Source organism: Nicotiana sylvestris, chromosome 2, assembly GCF_000393655.2.
Source record: "Nicotiana sylvestris chromosome 2, ASM39365v2, whole genome shotgun sequence".
Taxonomy (NCBI): Eukaryota; Viridiplantae; Streptophyta; class Magnoliopsida; order Solanales; family Solanaceae; genus Nicotiana; species Nicotiana sylvestris.
In genome coordinates this window covers 93,557,782-93,576,771 of record NC_091058.1, presented here as the reverse complement: position 1 = coordinate 93,576,771, position 18,990 = coordinate 93,557,782, and the positions used below count along the sequence as shown (strand labels likewise).

Sequence of the window (18,990 nt, the reverse complement as noted above, 5' to 3'; positions counted from 1 at the left end):
AACAAAATTTTAGTTGTGTCTTCATCTTCAATCTTCAGTGTTCAACAATGTTGATCAAATCCAAACAATGTTGAAACTTGACCGCAGTTACCACTTTTGTCAGCATATCAGCAGGATTCTCTGTAGTATGAATTTTTTTCACCGTGACTCCACCTTCTTCTATGATTTCTCGTACGAAATGATACCAAACATCAATGTACTTCGTCCTTGCATGATAAACTTGGTTCTTCGCTAATTGAATAGCACTTTGACTATCACAAAAAATTGTGATATTTTTTTGTTCAACACCAAGCTCCTTTAGCAACCCTTGAAGCCAAATTGCCTCCTTCACAGCCTCTGTAATAGCCATGTATTCTGCCTCTATTGTAGACAAAGCAATGTTGACTGCAAAGTAGACTTCCAACTAACCGGTGTTTTTGAAAAAGTAAACACATAACCAGTAGTTGATCTTCGTTTGTCCAGATCACCCGCAAAATTTGAGTCACAATATCCAACTACAGACTAATTGCCTTCCTGCTAAAAAACTAACCCAACATCTACAGTATTATGAATATACCGTAGAATCCACTTCACAGCTTGTCAAAGCTCCTTTCCTGGATTATGCATATATCTGCTAATAACTCCAACAGCTTGTGAAATGTCAGGTCTCGTACAGACCATTGCATACATCAAGCTACCAACAACATTTGTGTATGGTACCTTTGACATATACTCTCGTTCAGCTTCATCCTTTGGCGACATAGTATTACTTAGCTTAAAATGGGGAGCAAGTGGAGTACTAACTGGCTTAGTCTTTTCATCTATGCCAAAATGTTGTAGTACTCTTTTCAAATATTCTTTCTGAGATAAACAGAGTTTCTTTGAACGTCTATCTCTTATTATCTTCATGCCAAGAATTTTCTTTGCCTCACCCAAATCCTTCATCTCGAACTCCTTCTTCAGTTGAATTTTCAACTTATCAATTTCTTCCAAATTCTTGGAAGCTATCAACATATCATCAACATATAGGAGAAGATATACAAAGGAACCATCTTTAAGCTTGCGCAAATATACACAATGATCGTATTTGCTTCTCTTGTACCCTTGCCGCAGCATAAACTCGTCAAATCGCTTGTACCATTGTCTAGAAGATTGTTTCAATCCGTACAACAATTTTTCAAGTTTGCACACCATATTTTCTTTTCCAACAACTTTGAATCCTTCTGGCTGAGTCATGTAGATTTCCTCCTCCAAGATTCCATGTAAAAACGCAGTTTTTACATCCATCTGAACTAGTTCCAAATCCAACTGTGCTACCAAAGCCAACATAATTCTAATGGAGGAATGTTTTACAACTGGAGAAAACACTTCATTGTAATCAATTCCCTCCTTTTGAGCATATCCTTTGGCCACCAATCTTGCTTTGTAGCGAACATCTACTTGGTTAGGAAATCCTTCCTTCTTTGCAAATACCCATTTGCACCCAATTGCTTTCTTTCCCTTCGGGAGATTGGCCAATCTCCATGTATGATTCTGATGAAGGGACTGTATTTCATCATTCATGGCAATCCTCCACTTATCTTCTTCTGAACTTTGGACTGCGTCTTTATAAGTGGTAGGAACATCATCAGCTACAATTGAGGTTGCACAAGCAACCGTCTCTATGAGATGAACATGTTTCGTTATTGTCCTTTTTGGCCTGCTGGTTGCTATTGATTCAAGTTGTTGTTGAGGTTCCTGAGTTGAAATCTCCTCTACTGGCTCTCCTTCCAGAGGATAATCTTCATTTGTTTCCTCCTCTGCTTCTTGTGTAGGAAAAATAAATTTTCCCTCAAACTCCACCTGCTTAGAAGCATCTTCATTTTGTTTGGTATCTTCTGTTACCTTATTTACCATAGCAGATTCATCAAAGGTAACATCCCTGCTGAATATTACTTTCTTTGTCATAGGACACCATAAGCGATATCCTTTGACTCCAGAAGTAATTCCCATAAAAATAGCCTTTTTTGCCCTTGGATCCAATTTTAACTTTGTCACATAATAGTATGCAGTTGAGCCAAACACGTACAAAGAGTCATAATCTACAGCAGACTTTCCATACCATTTTTCAAATGGTGTCTTGCCATCAATAGCAGCAGATGGTAGACGATTAATGAGGTGGCATGCATATGTAATTGCCTCAGCCCAAAATTCTTTGCCCAAGCCAGCATTGGACAACATACACCGTACCTTCTCCAGCAAGGTCCGGTTCATACGTTCTGCCACTCCATTCTGTTGTGGTGTATGTCTAACAGTGAAGTGTCGGACGATGCCATCATTTTCACAGACCTTATTGAAATGATCATTTTTGTATTCACCTCCATTGTCTGTGCGAATACACTTGATCCTCCTGCCTGTTTGATTCTCCACCATCGTCTTCCATTTGAGAAAAATTCCCAGCACTTCATCTTTGTTTTTCATTGTATACACCCACACTCTTCGAGAAAAATCATCAACAAAGGTTACAAAATAGTGCTTCCCACCCAATGAAGGTGTTTTGGAAGGACCCCAAACATCAGAGTGTACATAATCCAAAATGCCTTTAGTATTATGGATCGCTGTACCAAATTTAACCCTTGTCTGTTTCCCTTTGACACAATGCTCACAAAACTCCAAGTTGCAAGCCTTTACTCCTTTTAACAATCCTTGATCTGATAGAGTTTTCAAGGATTTTCCTCCAGCATGTCCCAAGCGCATGTGCCATAGCTTGGTTGCTTCTGCCTCTTTGTCGTCACTGGATGTTACTGTCGCTGTCCCAATAACTGTACTGCCACGATAGCGGTACATATTATTATTCTTCCGATTAGCCTTCATTACCACTAGTGCACCGGAGCATACTCTCATCACTCCATTTTCTGCAATGATTTTGAACCCTTTTGATTCTAGGGCTCCCACAGAGATGAGATTCTTCTTCAAATCCGGTACATATCGAACATCTATCAATGTTCTGATCATTCCATCATGGTTCCTTAATCGTATTGAACCAATGCCATATGAGGTAAGAGGGCTGTTATCCGCTGTGTGGATGACTCCATATTCTCCTTCTTGAAATTCCACGAACCAGTCCCTGTTGGGACACATATGATAGCTACAAGCCGAGTCCATCAACCATATGTCTGATGATGTTGATGACTCTGTTGTAACTAATGAGAAGTCTGAATCATCACAATCAGCTACATTTGAATCCATAATGGCCTTTCCATTGTTATGTTTGGCCTTATTCTTCAACTTCGGACAGTCTTTCTTCCAGTGCCCTTTTTCTCGACAAAAGGCACATTCATCTTTGCTGGGTCTGGATCTTGACTTGGATCTTCCCTTCTTTGTCCTCGTTTGATTTTGAGGACGACCCCTCACAAATAGTGCTTCTCCTTCTCCGCCCTTCTGTTTTTCTCGCTTTCTTTGTTCATAGCTGTACAAAGCCGAACAAACTTCTCTAAGAGAAACTTCGTCATTTCCATGGAGTAGAGTAGTTTCAAGGTGCTCGTACTCATCAGGAAGTGACGCCAACAACATCAAGGCCAAGTCACCATCATCATAAGTTGTATCCATATTTTGCAAATCTGTGACCAACTTATTGAAACTGGTGATATGTTCATTCATCGTGGTACCAGGAACATAGGTGAAGTGAAACAGTCTCTTCTTCATGTACAATTTATTTTGACTGTTTTTCTTCAAAAATTTATCCTCCAGTGCTTTCCATAATTTACTTGCAGAAGTTTCCTTTGTGTATGGATATTTCTGCTCTCTAGCAAGGTAGGATCGAATGGTACCGCAAGCAACACGGTTGATAATTCTCCAATCTTCTTCTCCAATAACATCTGGTTTCTTTTCTTCAATGGCCAGATCTAGCCCTTGTTGAAAAAGGACATCTAGAACCTCGCCTTGCCACATCCCAAAATGTCCGGACCCGTCAAAAATTTCTACCGCAAATTTCGCATTTGACACAATTCTTGTCATAAGCGAAGATGCCAATGATGACGTATTGTTGACACTTGATGTAGATTCTTCTTGTTTATTGTCTCCCATCTTTGACACAAATATTATTTAATAGCTGACGACACAAATCAAGATTATTTCCTTTCTGGTGTGGAAGATCAGACTAAGCTGCAACCACAGAGCATACTCAGACAGAACCTTGACTCAGTTACCAAGATAAATCTTTTCTGATGTGGAAGATCAGACTATGCTGCAACCACAGAGCATACTTAGACAGTACCTTGGCTCTGATACCAATTGTTGCGGAAGCCAAATGTATATAGTGTGAATAAGTCACAACTACTATACCAAAAATTATGACAACCACCAAATATTAAATAAGACAATAAAGCAATAGTAAAAGAAATATCAGAATTTACGAGGTTCAGCCAATTTTGCCTACTACTCGGACACAACCAATATTTTATTCCACTCCAAAAATACAAGTGAAATAATACTAAAGAGAGAAGATACAAATGCCTTAAGAAAATAAAAAGGCAAATGAGAGGTGTGTTTAAATCCTAAACATTAGGCCTCCTTTTATATGGTACTTCACCGACGTGGGATTTCTGCCATTCAACACTTAACATGGTGTGATATTGTCTGTTTTGGATCAAACTTGCACGGTTTTTCCCAGAAGCCTCATACCATTAAGAGATTCCTACAGCTCTGACAATCTCAGAGATTGACTTGAATCTGAATCTTGCGTGCAGTATGGAATGGCAGCTGGATTGGAAACTTTACGTGGGCAGGCCTATGGAGCACGACAGTATAAGAAAGTTGGCACTATTACTTGTGCTGCCATTATATTTCTTTTATTCGCGTGCGTGCCAGTGTCTCTTCTATGGATGTTCACTGGCAAATTGCTTTTATGGATTTGGACAAGACCCTTCAATCTCTATAGAAGCTGGAAAATACTCGATTTGTCTCATCTTAACTCTCTTTCCCTATGCAATTCTTCAGTCACTTGTTTGTTACTTCTAGACTCAGAGTTTGTTCATTCCAATGGTATGGACCTCAGTAGCGTCTCTGTGCTTTAACATACCTCTCAGTTGGGCTTTAATATTCAAATTTGAGTTAGGGGGCAATGGAGCTGCTATGGCGATTGGTTCATCATATTGGTTGAACGTGATTTACTTAAAGTATTCGACAGCATGTCAAAAGACACGTCCCTATTTCTCAAAGGATGTTTTCCTTCTTTTGCCAGAATTCTTCCAATTTGCTATTCCATCTGCTGGAATGGTTTGGTAATTTAACTGTTAATAACTTTTATCTTCTCTTTCTGCTGTTTTTGATATCACATCTAAGGTCTGATTTATTAAGTACTTTTACCTCTTCTTTGTAGTTTGAGATGGTGGGCAGTTGAGCTTATTATATTGCTCTGTGGTTTGCTGCCAAATCCACAGCTAGAGACTTCTGTCCTATCTATTTGGTACGCAAATCATGTAACAATTCACTCTTTCATATAACTAGAAAATTCAGAAGCTCATAACTTATATTGTTTATATTTTTTTTGGTGCAGCCTTACAACCTCTCAAATACATTTCCATTTTCCCTTTTCTTTTGGTGCTGCTGCAAGGTTTTCTCTTCAACATACTTCCAAACAACGACTTTTTTGGTGTAACGATTAGTATGGTACAACATGGCATTCTTAAATTAACTCATGACCATTTTGTAGCACTCGGATTTCAAACGAATTAGGAGCTGGAAATCCAAAAGCAGCTAGAGTTTCGATATTTGCAGTCTTCACTCTAGCAACTTCAGAATTCCTGATAGCAAGTGCAATTCTTTTTAGCTGCCGTAGTGTATGGGGATATGCTTTCACAAATGAAAAAGAAGTCATCACTCTTATCACAGCACTGACTCCTCTTCTCTGCCTTTCCATCGTCCTGGATAGCATACAAATAGTATTATCAGGTTATTATTTTCATCAAACTTAATTTCTAACTGTAGTAGTAATTAAGGGTTTTTTTTTTGTTTTGTTTTAATATGCTTTAGATTCCCTGCATCAGGAGTAGCAACAGGAAGTGGATGGCAACATATAGGAGCCTATGTTAATTTAGGATCATATTACTTGGTTGGAATTCCTGCTTCTTTATTGATGGGATTCTCTTTGAATTGGAAAGAGAAAGGCCTTTGGAGTGGATTACTCATAGGATCCACAGTGCAAACAATTCTGCTTTCATTTATCACTGCTTTCACAGATTGGGAAAAACAGGTAGCTATTACATCTTTGTTTCATTGGCGATGTATGTTGCTCTGACTCTCCAAAAGTGTTGTCGTACCCGTGTCAGATCCTCCAAAAATACACTAAATTTGGAGGATCCGACACAAAATTCGCATATGAAAATTGTCAAAAAATAAAAACATAAAAATATGTTAGTATTTGTTTGGTTTGTTCTGTCTATCATCTATGTTTATCCACCACCACCAACAACAACAACCACCCAATATAATCCAACGAGTGAGGTCTGGGGAGGGTAGGATGTACGCAGCCTTACCTCTACCCTGGAAGGGCTTGGAGACTGTTTCCGATAGACCCTCGGCTAAAAAAGGTATTAGTGATTAAACAAATTATTTGATATTGTTCTGGAGATGTAGTCTTTTTTTCCGGAAAAAGGTCATAAATGCCCTTAACCTATCAGAAATGGCTCAAAAATGCCCCTCATCCACCTTTTGGCTCAAAAATGCCACTAACGTTTTCTTTGGTATCAAAAGTGCCCCTTGAACTAACAGACAAAAACAGTTGACTATGTGGGGCTTTTGCAAATTCACGTGGCACTCTTTGATTGATCAACATTAAAAAAATAATTAGACTCAACCCACATATTCTAATAGAGTTCTTCAACTCTTTCTTTTCTCTTCCAGTTCCTTACTTAAATTTTTCTTTTCTTCCTTTCAAGTTTATTATCACAATTTCATTTTTTGCTGTGTAAAAAAACTGGATCTTCTGGTGTAAGTATTAATTGACATGGTTGTATGCTTTCTTTACCTAAAAATTGGTTCCATTTATTCGGCTAAAATTCTACTATATTTTAAGTAACATTTATAAAATTGCTATTTTAAAGTTAATTACCTGTATTTTGGCAACTGAAAAGCTACAATTTTTGGTGTTAAAATACATATCTTGACACTCACTTTAATGACAAAAGCTAAAGTTGTTTAATATTGAACAATCAAAGAGTTCAAGGGGCACTTTTGATACTAAAGAAAATGTTAGTGGCATTTTTGGGCCAAAAGGTGAATGAGGAGTATTTTTGAGCCATTTCTATTAGGTTAAGGGCATTTATGACCCTTTTCCATTTTTTTTTTTGTCAAGAATTTACGACCATTCTGAATTATCTTTGTGTTAACATTACAGGCTAAGGAAGTAAGAGAAAGGTTGTTTGATGGAAAACTTCCAGCAGAATATTGAATGGCTCAAATGATGCACATGTCACACGTAGGGGTGTTCATAAAAATCCGAAAAATCGAACCAAACCGAAAATCAAATCAAATCGACCAAAAAAATCGATACCTTTTGGTTTGGTTTGGTTTTGGTTTTGAATTTTAAAAACCAATCAAATTTGGTTTGGTTTTGGTTTTAATCAGAAAAAAACCGAACCAAACCGACTATAGGAATAGCTATTTCAAATTTATTATTACACCTATATATATATGTATATTGTTATTCAAAGTTTCAAAAAATTTATGGTAAATGTTAATAGTTTGCACTTTTAATATAGTTCTTTACCTTTACATTCTAGTTTGATTGGTAGTTTTCTTTTGTTTAGTGTAAGAATCCATTTCGTGTTAAAAATAACATATTTTTAATTGAGTCCTTAAATTATTCATCACTATTTGATTCAATTATTATCAATATATTTTGGTAAATAATAGCTTTTTCAAAGGGCAATTGATTTGATAGTGTTACATTGTAAATGTGATCGTCGGAATATGTATTTGGTAGTGTATGTCTTATATTTAAGAAAAAACCGACAAATAACCGAAAAAACCGAAAAACCGACATAAACCAAATCGAGAAAAACCGACTTAATTGGTTTGGTTCTAATATTTAAAAAACCGACTTACTTGGTTTGGTTTCTTTTTAGGGAAAAACCGATCCAAACCGAACCATGAACACCCCTAGTCACACGGATGATATTTCCAACGGAACAATAAGATGTAGCTTAATTTGGCTTGACAGAAGAGGGAGTTAATAATAATACAATTGGCCACACGTTGTTCTTTTTTTAAGACATGTCTGGTTAGTATCGACTTGCAAAGGTTTTGATAAAGATTTCTGAGTGAGTGAAGTGTCTTTTACTATAGTATTTTTGTGTTCTTGAGAATTTGTTCATAAAGACCAAGAGAATGAACTTTTTAATTAGATAGAAATGGAATTGCAGAAAAGAAATTAAGGATGTAAAGAGTGAAACCATAAGAGAGGTTAGTTTAACACAAATAAATCTGCAAAGAGGTTTCTAGAATTTTCCCTCAAATAATGATCGGGTAGGTCGTTTATAGTTCCAGCATATAAATATTTATTGTAATGTAATTTATAAATATTTCTTTATTATGATAAAAATCAAAATATGGTGGATGTCTACTCTTCCTCCATGATCTTTTTCTCAAATGGTTAATGACATATTCAATGACATATTTTTTATGTTCAATGACATATTTCATGATATATTTTCTTCACTTTTCATGCATATATAAAGACCTTGTAATAGATAGGAAAATACACACAATTGAAGAAGAAAATATCTTCTTTTCTCTCTATCTCTTTCTTGTTCATGTTTTACTAAATTGTCTTTATTTCTTGTTCATGTTTTACTAAATTACTTTTATTTCATAACATGTTATCAGCACGAGTCTCTAACCAATTGTATATATATCTACTACATCCGAAAAGATTACAATTATAAGCTATACATATCATCACATGGTTAAATGTAAAGAGAAACTACATATGATAAGTAATGAAATGTAAGAAGTTATGATTATCTTATACTTGTCATTCTTCTAAAATCTCATATGCACACAACTTCGTACTACACCTGTATTGCATAAGCACATATTAATATTACATTTTTTATATCAAATGAATGGAATAAAATTTTCGAAGTTCTATATGTGAAAATCATAGTAGCAGATAATTGTTGATATGATGCATGTCATGATAACCAATGATATTTTATATAAATTGTCTTATGCATATTTGTGTGTTAACTATCTTCAATATGTCCTGCCGCTTTTAACATTTTCTTTTACTTGGATGAATATTTTTTTTCCTTTTGAATTTTTACACTTGCATATAGTACAAAAAAAAGGAATAAAAAAATGGTCACACTGATTAAAAGCATAAATCATCTTGAAGAAAACAAAAAATACTTCACATCTTTATCTAGGTTGATTAATTACTTCTTTGAAATTTGGAAAACAAACCAGCTATTGAGAAAGTATACTTCATAATTTATGGTCGTATCATTTGAAAGCAAACAATGATTAGTATGACTACTAGAAGAGGTATTTTTGAGTATCCATGACCTACTTGATGCTTGCTATTGACTTACCATTTTTAAGTATTTTATATGAATGATGCACAAGCTACAACTGGTATGTTGTTACCTATAATGTCACTTTTCAGGTAATATAAATGCTGAATTTATGTATTAGTATTATATATGTGTTGTTACCTATATGGTATACTTTTGATAAATTTATTCACTAATTGCTTGGTTGAATTGAGTGAAGGAAAGTCATGACGTTAAATCAAATCCAATAGGTAGGGTATACCCCGAAAACAACAATAGTTTTGAGAGAGACTCAATAAATATTGTGATAATGATTTTATGATCCTTTTAAACTCTAATAGAATTTAGAAGAAATATTCTGACTACAAACGGTTGTATTTTATATAGATGCTACAAATAATTAATAAAGCTTTACGCTGATTTGAGATTTGTACACTTATTTAAGAAAGCAAATTTGATTTGCTAAGTTGCAAATTAGTTATGTATAACTTTCTTGGCATGTGATTGAAATTAAGGCTTGAGAATGAATCTCAATATTGTTTAGCCTATTATGTCATTGATTGAGGGTAAGACATCGGGATCAAGTCCTGATGCTCCATAATGATAAGAGTTGGGTTTTAGTCCCAATTTATTATGGCCTAACATGCATTTATATTGGTAAGATATTGGGTTTGAGTCCCAATGTACCATATTGATGATATAATGATGACTAAAGAAAAATAATATATTTTTCATGAAAAGGCATGAAAATTGTCCCACTTGATTTGCTCCATTCTTGAAGTGAATGTGATAGCAGTGCATAATAAATTTCAATGAAGACAAGTGGTTGAACAATGAACGTATGTCGTTCCAAATATCAAAATAATAATAGGTATCACTATGATTATAATAGAAGAACAATAAGGGTTCTCAAAATAGTCATTCAAAATGTAAAGGCAATGTTTACCATCAAATTGGTATGAAAATAACAAAGCACGTCGCTGATTCCATTCCTTGAAGAGAATGTGACTTGTGATAAGCATTGAGAATGCAAACCTAAAGTTGAATGTGACAATATGTGATAAAAACAATGAATAAAGACATGCAATTCATGATTATATGAATACCACACAACTCACCTCTAAGGGAGGTTTGAGTGAAATAAAGAGAGAATAAATATTATTATGTGGTTACATGAATATGTCATTGGTCGCGTACATGTGATACGCCAAAAGTTATTTTGTCATGCCTTATAAAAAGTTATTAAAGGCAAAATTAAAGCAAGAAATGATTTTGCTTATGATGATTTTGACCATGACAATTTATTATGATATAATTTTCTCCTTGAAGGAGACATTTACCATATGAATGGTATGATAAAAGATTTTGTAGTACAAAAGTTGTTAAGATCTCCGAAAAAATTAATTTGTTACTACCCGGATGAATAAAATTATTCATGATATTGATATTGTAAAGTCTCAAAAGAAACTTTTTGAGTTTCAAATGTATAAGTCAAAGTGGTTGGCCTATTGAGACTATAAATGAAAGAAAAATTGAATATCTTCATATTTCTATAATCATATCGGGTAAATATAAAAGGTTACCCGATCTTCTTTCTATTTGTAATACATAAAAATATAAGCATGATGCTGGAATCATATGCTACAAGTAAACTAGAGGTTTACTAAAACAAATATTAATTGGCATGACCAGTTGACCATCTCGGTTCAATTATGATGCGAAAAATTAATTGAGAATTACATTGGCATATATTGAAGTAATAAAAGTTTCTTCAAGAATTCTCTTGCGCTGCTTATTCTCATGATATACCACTTAAAGGTTGGGATTGAATCCTTTGATTTCTGGAAGGAATAAAAAGTGATATATATATGGGCTCAGTCACCTGCCATGTGGACCGTTTACTATTATATGATTTTACTAGATGCATCTATTCTATGGTCACATGTGCATTTGTTATCAACTTGAAGTTTGTTTTTGCAAGATTGCTTGCTCAAGTTATTAGAGCACAATTCCAGAATATAAATTATGATGATTTATCTTAATAATACTGGTTTAAATCCAAGTTGGTTTAGCAGAAATTGTATGCCTCCAATTATAGCTAAATTATTGGTTATGAGAACAAAACTACCAAAAATGAAATTTGGTATGAGATGTATTATTTAATATACAGCAGCACTTGTACGCATCTAGCCAAGTTATAAAAATTTCTCCCTATCACAATAGGTTCAAGGTCAGGAACCAAATAATTTTTATATAGAAATATGGATGTGCTATATGATTTAATTATGCCACCAAAATGCACAAAGATGAGTTCCCAAAGATGGTTGAGAAATGTGTTGGTGATCCCAACATTAGGGGAGAAAATAGGCAGCTGAGAAAGTAATACATGAAATGAATTATTATGAATACATATAGATCCTCGTACAAGAAAATATAAACTTGAAATTCAAGTGTTAATTCATTTACAAATTATTGCCAGACGCATTTGCTGACCCAACGCTAAATGTCATATTTCAGATGCTAATGATCCAAATAGAATAAAGTCCATGAGGGACAGAGTCTATGGCACGCATGAAGCGTAACAGACCAATCGGTTCCAAAGATAAAATTCCTTAAAGAAGGAGAGGGACAAATATTCAAAATGGTCATAATAAGGAGGCAAGTGCCCTAGAAGAGAACCACGACATAACACTTCATAAGACCTCATGGGAGAGGCTCAGGTACCTGAAAATAATGAAATAAAGAGATCTACATAAGTTATGTCTTTATTGGGTAATAATGGAACCGACATAAAATGATCATCAACGATATTGTTAATATAATGTAGCGCTCAATATTATTAATATTGACGAGGATCTTAAGATCAAATCTGTCATGAAATTTGGACTGATAAAAGATTGGCCAAATAAAAAATATGCAATGAAATTGACTTCACTTGAAAAATATGAAGTTGGACGGATAGTCCAACACCTGAAAGTATAAAGTCAATTGAGGTATAAATGTGTTCTTGTGCGAAAGGTTCAAGTCGATAGACATAAAGATGACTTGTGGCATAAGAAAATTAGTAAATATCCTCACATTGATTATATAGAGACATGTTCTCTTATGGTGGATATAGTCACTTCAGGTTTTAATCTGGCAATATATGAAAAACTTGATATGCATATAATGGAAATCATTGAAGGATTTAAATTGTTCTGAAGCATATTATGGTTCCTAAGAAATTTATTAAATAAAGCTTCAATAATCCTTATACGGATTGAAACAATCAGGGCGCATGTGGTATAATCGCCCGACAATACTTGTTGAAAGAAGGGTACAAGAATAATTCAATTTGTCCTTGTAAAAGGATCCAGATTTGAATTTGTTATAATCGCCGTGTATGTTGATGATTCAAATATCATTAGAACTCCCGGAGAGTTTCATAAAGCAGTAGACTGTTTAAAGAAAGAATTTGAAATGAAAGATCTTAGAAAGACAAAATTTCATCTTGGTCTACAAATTGAGTATATGAAAGATGAAATTTTTGTCCATAAATCAACATACACTGAAAATATTTTAAAGCGATTCTATATGGATAAAGTATATCCATTGAGTACCCTGATAGTTGTGTTATCACTCGATATAAATAAAGATTCATTCCGACCTCATGAAAATAATGAAGAACTTCTTGATCCTGAAGTACCATATCTTAGTAAAATTGATGCACTAATATATCTTGATAACACTACAAGGCGTGACATAACTTTTTCAGTTAATGTCTTAGAAAGATATAGCTCTACTCCTACAAGGAGACATTGGAATGAAATCAAACACATATTGCGTTATCTAAAAAGGACTACCGATGTGGGCTTATTTTATAAAAATGATTGCAATCCCGATCTTGTTGGTTATGCTGATGCAGGGTATTTATCTAACACACTCAAGACTTGATCTCAAACATTCTATGTGTTACATATGGAGGCACTGTCATATCTTGGCAATCGACTAAGCAATCAATCGTGGATACTTCATCTAATCATACTGAGATAATTGATATTTATGAAGAAAGTCGAGAATGTGTATGATTGATGTCTATAATACATCTTATTCAAGAAAAATGTGATTTGAAGTGTTACAAACTACCCACAAATTTATATGAAGACAATACAACATGCATAGCCCAATTGAAGGGGGAGTTAATACGCGTTGTACTCTTTTTCTCTTACAAGGTTTTGTCCCACTGGGTTTTCCTTGCAAGGTTTTTAACGAGGCAATCAAAAGGCGTATTTCTAAATATGTGTACTTTTTTCCTTCATTAGGATTTTTTTCCTATAGGGTTTTTTCCTAATAAGGTTTTAATGAGGCACATTATTTATGGACATCCAAAGGGGAGTGTTACGATAAAAATCAAAATATGGTGGATGCCTACTCTTCCTCCATGATCTTTCTCTCAAATGGTTAATGACATATTCAATGACATATTTTCTATGTTCAATGACATATTACATGACATATTTTCTTCACTTTTCATGCCTATATAAAGGCCTTGTAATAGATAGGAAAATACACACAATTGAAGAAGAAAATCTCTTCTTTTCTCTCTATCTCTTTCTTGTTCATGTTTTAGTAAATTGTCTTTATTTCTTGTTCATATTTTACTAAATTGCTTTTATTTCATAACATTCTTAAACTTTTTGATAGTTTTATCTTGGAAAAATTTCACATTAGAACAAGTGGGCTCCCTACTTTTTAATTTATAGCTCATATTTCAATTTACAATCAACTAGCCCAAAAATAATAGGCTAAGATTCAATATCCAACTCCAATAGGTTCTCAAAATTATTATTTAATTTTTTAAAAAGATTCCTCAAGCTTTTAAATTAATTTTCGAATCAGTAATTGTGACTCAAATATTAATTCAACAAATCAAATTCATTTTGGTGTTGAAAATTAGATTTTTAACAAGCTTAAATATGTGGGTTTAAATTTTAAATTTGCTTTTATGAGAAATTTGGAGTGGGTGCTATTTAGACTTGTTAGAATAGTATAAGGAGGTTGTATATAAAATTTGAAGTCATTTAATGAAGATTTGGACTGATTTTGAATAAGAATTGCAACTGAAAATCGTGAAAGAAGTCCGTCTATAGACGCTTGTATAAAGGTGTATACAAGTGTATAATAGTGTATAAGGTGTGTTTCTACACTCATATACACTATTATACAAGATTATACATAATTATACAAAAAACTGACTTCGTCTTCTTCCTTGCGTCTTTTCTGAAATTTCAAATTTAAATTTTGAACTCCTTTTGATATTTTCTATCAATTGGAACAATATCTAATCCAAACAACTAACAAATTAAAAAAGAATCATTTTCAAAAGCAAAACTTTGAATGGTTTTCAATGGTGGACTTCTACTCTTTAATTTTCTTACATTGTAAGCAGGTGACACAAGAGGAGAAGCAGAAAATACACAGTTCCTTGAAGTATATATAGAAGATGTGAGGAGAAGAGAGAGTGAAACCAATGGTTGTGAGAACACAGATTTAACCCTATAGCTTTTAGAAGCAATGGTTGTAAGAACACAAATTTTGAATTTGCTAGTGCTTTCAAAATATATACAATGTGGATTAGGTGGGATAAAAATTAAAAACATGGGCCATTTTTTGTTATGGTGTGAAGTCATGTGTATTTTCTTGTAATTCTTTCTTTTATCTTTTAGTGTATTATTTCAAGTTTGGACATAATATTTTTGAATTGTAAATAAATTTTATAGTCCATAAATGTAGTAACTCAAACAAAGTTCAAATCAATAGTAATGCTAACAACAAAAATTCAATTCAACACAAATGACGATAGTGTTAGATATCTATTTTTTAGTTTTAAATCGGATTATAATGAAAATGCATAATTTAATTTATCTTTTTCTTAGTGCTTAGTTATGTAACTAAATAGTACTTATTAGCTATACTTATTTTAGCATGACCTATATTTTATTTTTAGATTATGTTAATTTTCATTATGGCTTATTAATTAGCAATATTAGCTTTATGTACTTTAATTATCTTTGTTATTGAATATTTATAATGTTATGACTTATCTCATATTATTATATTATTTTTTCGGAAAATACATTATATAGTTGTATCTTACTAGCTAGGAATAAAGAAATATTTGGAGCACAAGTTACATATTTTGTGCTATGAAGACTTTTCTGAAAAAAACCTGAAAAATCGAAAACCACGAGAAAAATCGAGATTGAAAAATCCGACTTTATTGGTTTGGTTTGGTTTATAAATTTAAAAACTCAACACCATTGATTTGGTTTGATAGTTGAAAAATCTAAACCAACCTGACCTATGTACACCCGTTCCTGACAGTTAAAGAAACCTCTATTTATATATTTTGCCTTGATTTTCAACATTATATAATTCATGTCACTTGTAGAGGGCAAAACATACGGTTTTCAAACAAAACAGCATGAAGGCTCTCGGCCTCAAAGCTATTGTACATACAGGAAGATATATATACATAATTTTCAAAAATTTAATTTCACTTAAACTCTCAAATTTAAACTTTACTGATGTTTTTTTTTTAATTTAACTTATTTTAAATTGTTAATTCGATTATAATATATAAATCAAATCGACACTTTATACTTTGTAATATGGCAGCAGTAATGTCACGACTCAATTTAGGATCATGATCGCGCTTAGGAACAAGTGCTCCCAAGTAAGCCTCATCGGTAATCTACAGAAAATCGGACAGAGTTTCCCCCGTTTTAGGACTATCCAAAAATAAACTTGTCTTAGAAATTACCAACACAACTAACCAATATGCACCTAAATCATTCATACTCTTCATCAACTAACCAAAAACGAGTTTTCACCATCATTACCAACCATATAACCATAATAATACCAAACCCATTTCAAAAATACGGAAAGAAGTGCAATAGTAGTAACTAGTCCAATATAACGAATGAATACTCATGACGCTAATAAAAATGACTATGGAGCAACTCTAAGAGTTCATAAGGAAGGACGATAATAAATAAATAAACTCTTCGCCCACGCGAAGAAGTGCGGGGCTCACCAGAAACTATCAACTCGTATACTTTAATTAACAAAATCCTCGCTCACATCAACTGCTGTCTCTGTAAAAAAAATAGCGGGGAGTGAGTCGCTAGTTCTGTGAGTAATACACTTAACCACAACCGTTTTTTATGGGGACAAGTCAGAAATACATGCTTGTATAATAAAAATTCAGAAAGTATCATAAAAATAAAATGCCCTTTCAAAACAGTAAGAATAATCAGTCTCATTATGTATTTCCTGCAACAGAAATCAATTTAACAATTCGGTAATAAACTCGGTAAGCATTGTATCATATTAATTCCTTATGTTTGGGAGGTTTCCAAGAAATGATCATGTATCTGTATCACTGTGTGGACCCCTTCGTAAAAGGAGTCAAATATAACTGTAGGTCCCAACTCGAGGGAAAAACTGTAACTGTATGATAGTTCTACCTTCCCACTAGCGAGGGCTATAACTATACTCGGTAATCGGTAAATACAAGGTGCATCAGGTCTAACGAACCCGCCGTTAGCTACGGGATCCTTCAAAGTTCCCTCCCATTTATACTCTTTCTTATAAACAATAAATACTCATACAAAAACATTTTCAAAATAATAAAGGGCATATAATTTTTTATCAACTCCTGAAATTTTATTTCGGTAACGGCAAGCGTGACTCAAATAACAGTAGAACATGTCTCTTAACAGTGATAATAATTTAAACAATTGTAACATCTCAAGTAACGGTAAACCATATCTAGTAATGGTGAAAATATTTAGATTAACCGGTAAACATCTCAAGTACACTGTTCGGTACCATATCAAGTAAAGGACTTGTCCCACATGCAATTTCAAAGCATTGGTAACACATTTATTTTTCAAAATCATATATAAACCATGCAGGTTATGAAAACACAAATTGAGGTAAGATTACTACTCACAGTACTCATGCGAAATACCAAACTCGTCACCTCGAACAATCCGTACGACTCTCTTCAATCAATCTATAACCACGTCAACACCGATCTTGTGCTAATTGCCTCATTTAGGCTAAATTTATCACTAATTTAGGATACTCAATCCTCTGTGTTTTATATTTTATCATCAATTCGCCGAATAATATTTACCCATGCTATGGGCAATTTAGATTAGTCCAAAATTTTTTAAATAAAAAGGCAATTTATATAGTTTATTCCCTATACTTTTCAATTTCCTTAATCATGTATATAGTTTGAAACTTAAATATTATTGTCCACAATATCCCTTTTCTTTGTATTAAATTTTCAATACCCGATAAAATTCCATACACAAAAATCGGGGTTTAAAGCAATCCACCAGAAACTAAAGAAGAATCAACAGAATGGAAAAACTAACCTTTTTTTTTTTGCCAAAGGATAGTTTTCAGTTAAAGCTGCTATATATGTCCAATCTTTCGTCCTTTAATCGTAAATTTTACTGCCAACAATTTCCATTCCTCACTTGCTTGTCAATAACGTTGATGTCCAAGTAGTTGTTCTAGCAACTACTCCTTTTGTTTCTTTAAGTTTGGAGTTGGCTTTCCCAATCCCTAAATCACGTCATGTGTTCATAGGATGGGCCTTGGCCCATGTAATTCTTATTTTTATTTATTTATTAGGCTAATGACTTAAATGTCCTAACTTAAGTATCGAGTATTACATTTTCCCCACGTTATGAAATTCAGTCCCCGAATTTAAATCAAGTGCCTACCTGTAGACTGAAATAAGTGAAGATCCTTGACTCACATAGCATCTTCCACTTCCCATGTAGCTTCTTCAACTGTATGATTTCTCCATAAGACCTTCATAAACACTATTTCTTTTGACCGTAGTTTTTATTTATATATTTATTTATTTGTCTATCAATAATAGCCATCGGCTCCTCCTCGTAAGTCAACTTCTCATCGAGCGGTATAGTCGGTGCTTCAAGCACTTGAGAGAAGTCTATTATACATTTTCTTAGCACAAAATAGGAGAAAGTGCCAACAATAAGCCGTAGCTTCCACTCATTCAAGTATCTCGTGCGGATACATAAACGTCAAACTCAACTTATGTCTTTTCCCGAATCGCATCACGCCTTTCATTGGGGAGACTCGTAGGAGCACTCTATCCCCAATTGTGAATACTAAATCCCTTCTTCACTTATCTACATAAGACTTTTGTCTGCTTTGAGCTTTGAGCAATATCAATTGGACCCTGTCAATAGCTTCTTGTACTAAGTCAGGTCCCAATTAGTTAGTCTCACCGGCTTCAAACCATCTAATAGGAGAACGACATCTCCTACCATACAATGCTTTGTCCCGTGCCATCTGAATGCTAGACTGAAAATTAGTTGTGTAGGAAAGTTCAGCTAAAGGTAGATAAGCATCCCAATTACCTCCAAATTCAAGAATACATGTTCTC

The 18,990-nt window shown here is 33.7% G+C and overlaps 1 protein-coding gene across 2 annotated transcripts; it reads left to right on the top strand.

The window, feature by feature from the left end:
* The first annotated feature begins 4,682 nt into the window (after window positions 1-4,682).
* On the top strand, window positions 4,683-7,874 carry LOC104234741 (protein DETOXIFICATION 9-like). 2 transcript variants are annotated; one of them, XR_011405055.1, is made up of 6 exons: window positions 4,683-5,240; window positions 5,339-5,425; window positions 5,516-5,572; window positions 5,672-5,910; window positions 6,006-6,548; window positions 7,355-7,874. XR_011405055.1 is itself a non-coding variant. In XM_070167449.1 (6 exons), exons 1-6 carry the CDS (start codon window positions 4,999-5,001, stop codon window positions 7,406-7,408), a joined length of 885 nt encoding a protein of 294 aa, XP_070023550.1. In that variant the 5' UTR covers window positions 4,684-4,998; the 3' UTR covers window positions 7,409-7,874. The 2 variants fall into 2 exon arrangements, 1 of the variants encoding a protein (XP_070023550.1); XM_070167449.1 differs by having other exon boundaries at window positions 4,684-5,240; window positions 6,006-6,211.
* Window positions 7,875-18,990: the final 11,116 nt, after the last annotated feature.

Bases quoted from the DNA above. Each gene is read 5' to 3' on its own strand.
- LOC104234741 (XM_070167449.1), top strand. From the start codon at position 4,999: ATGGTATGGACCTCAGTAGCGTCTCTGTGCTTTAACATACCTCTCAGT. The intron at 5,573-5,671 runs GTTTTCTCTTCA...ACCATTTTGTAG, and splicing joins TCTTTTGGTGCTGCTGCAAG to CACTCGGATTTCAAACGAAT. The intron at 6,212-7,354 runs GTAGCTATTACA...TTAACATTACAG, and splicing joins TCACAGATTGGGAAAAACAG to GCTAAGGAAGTAAGAGAAAG.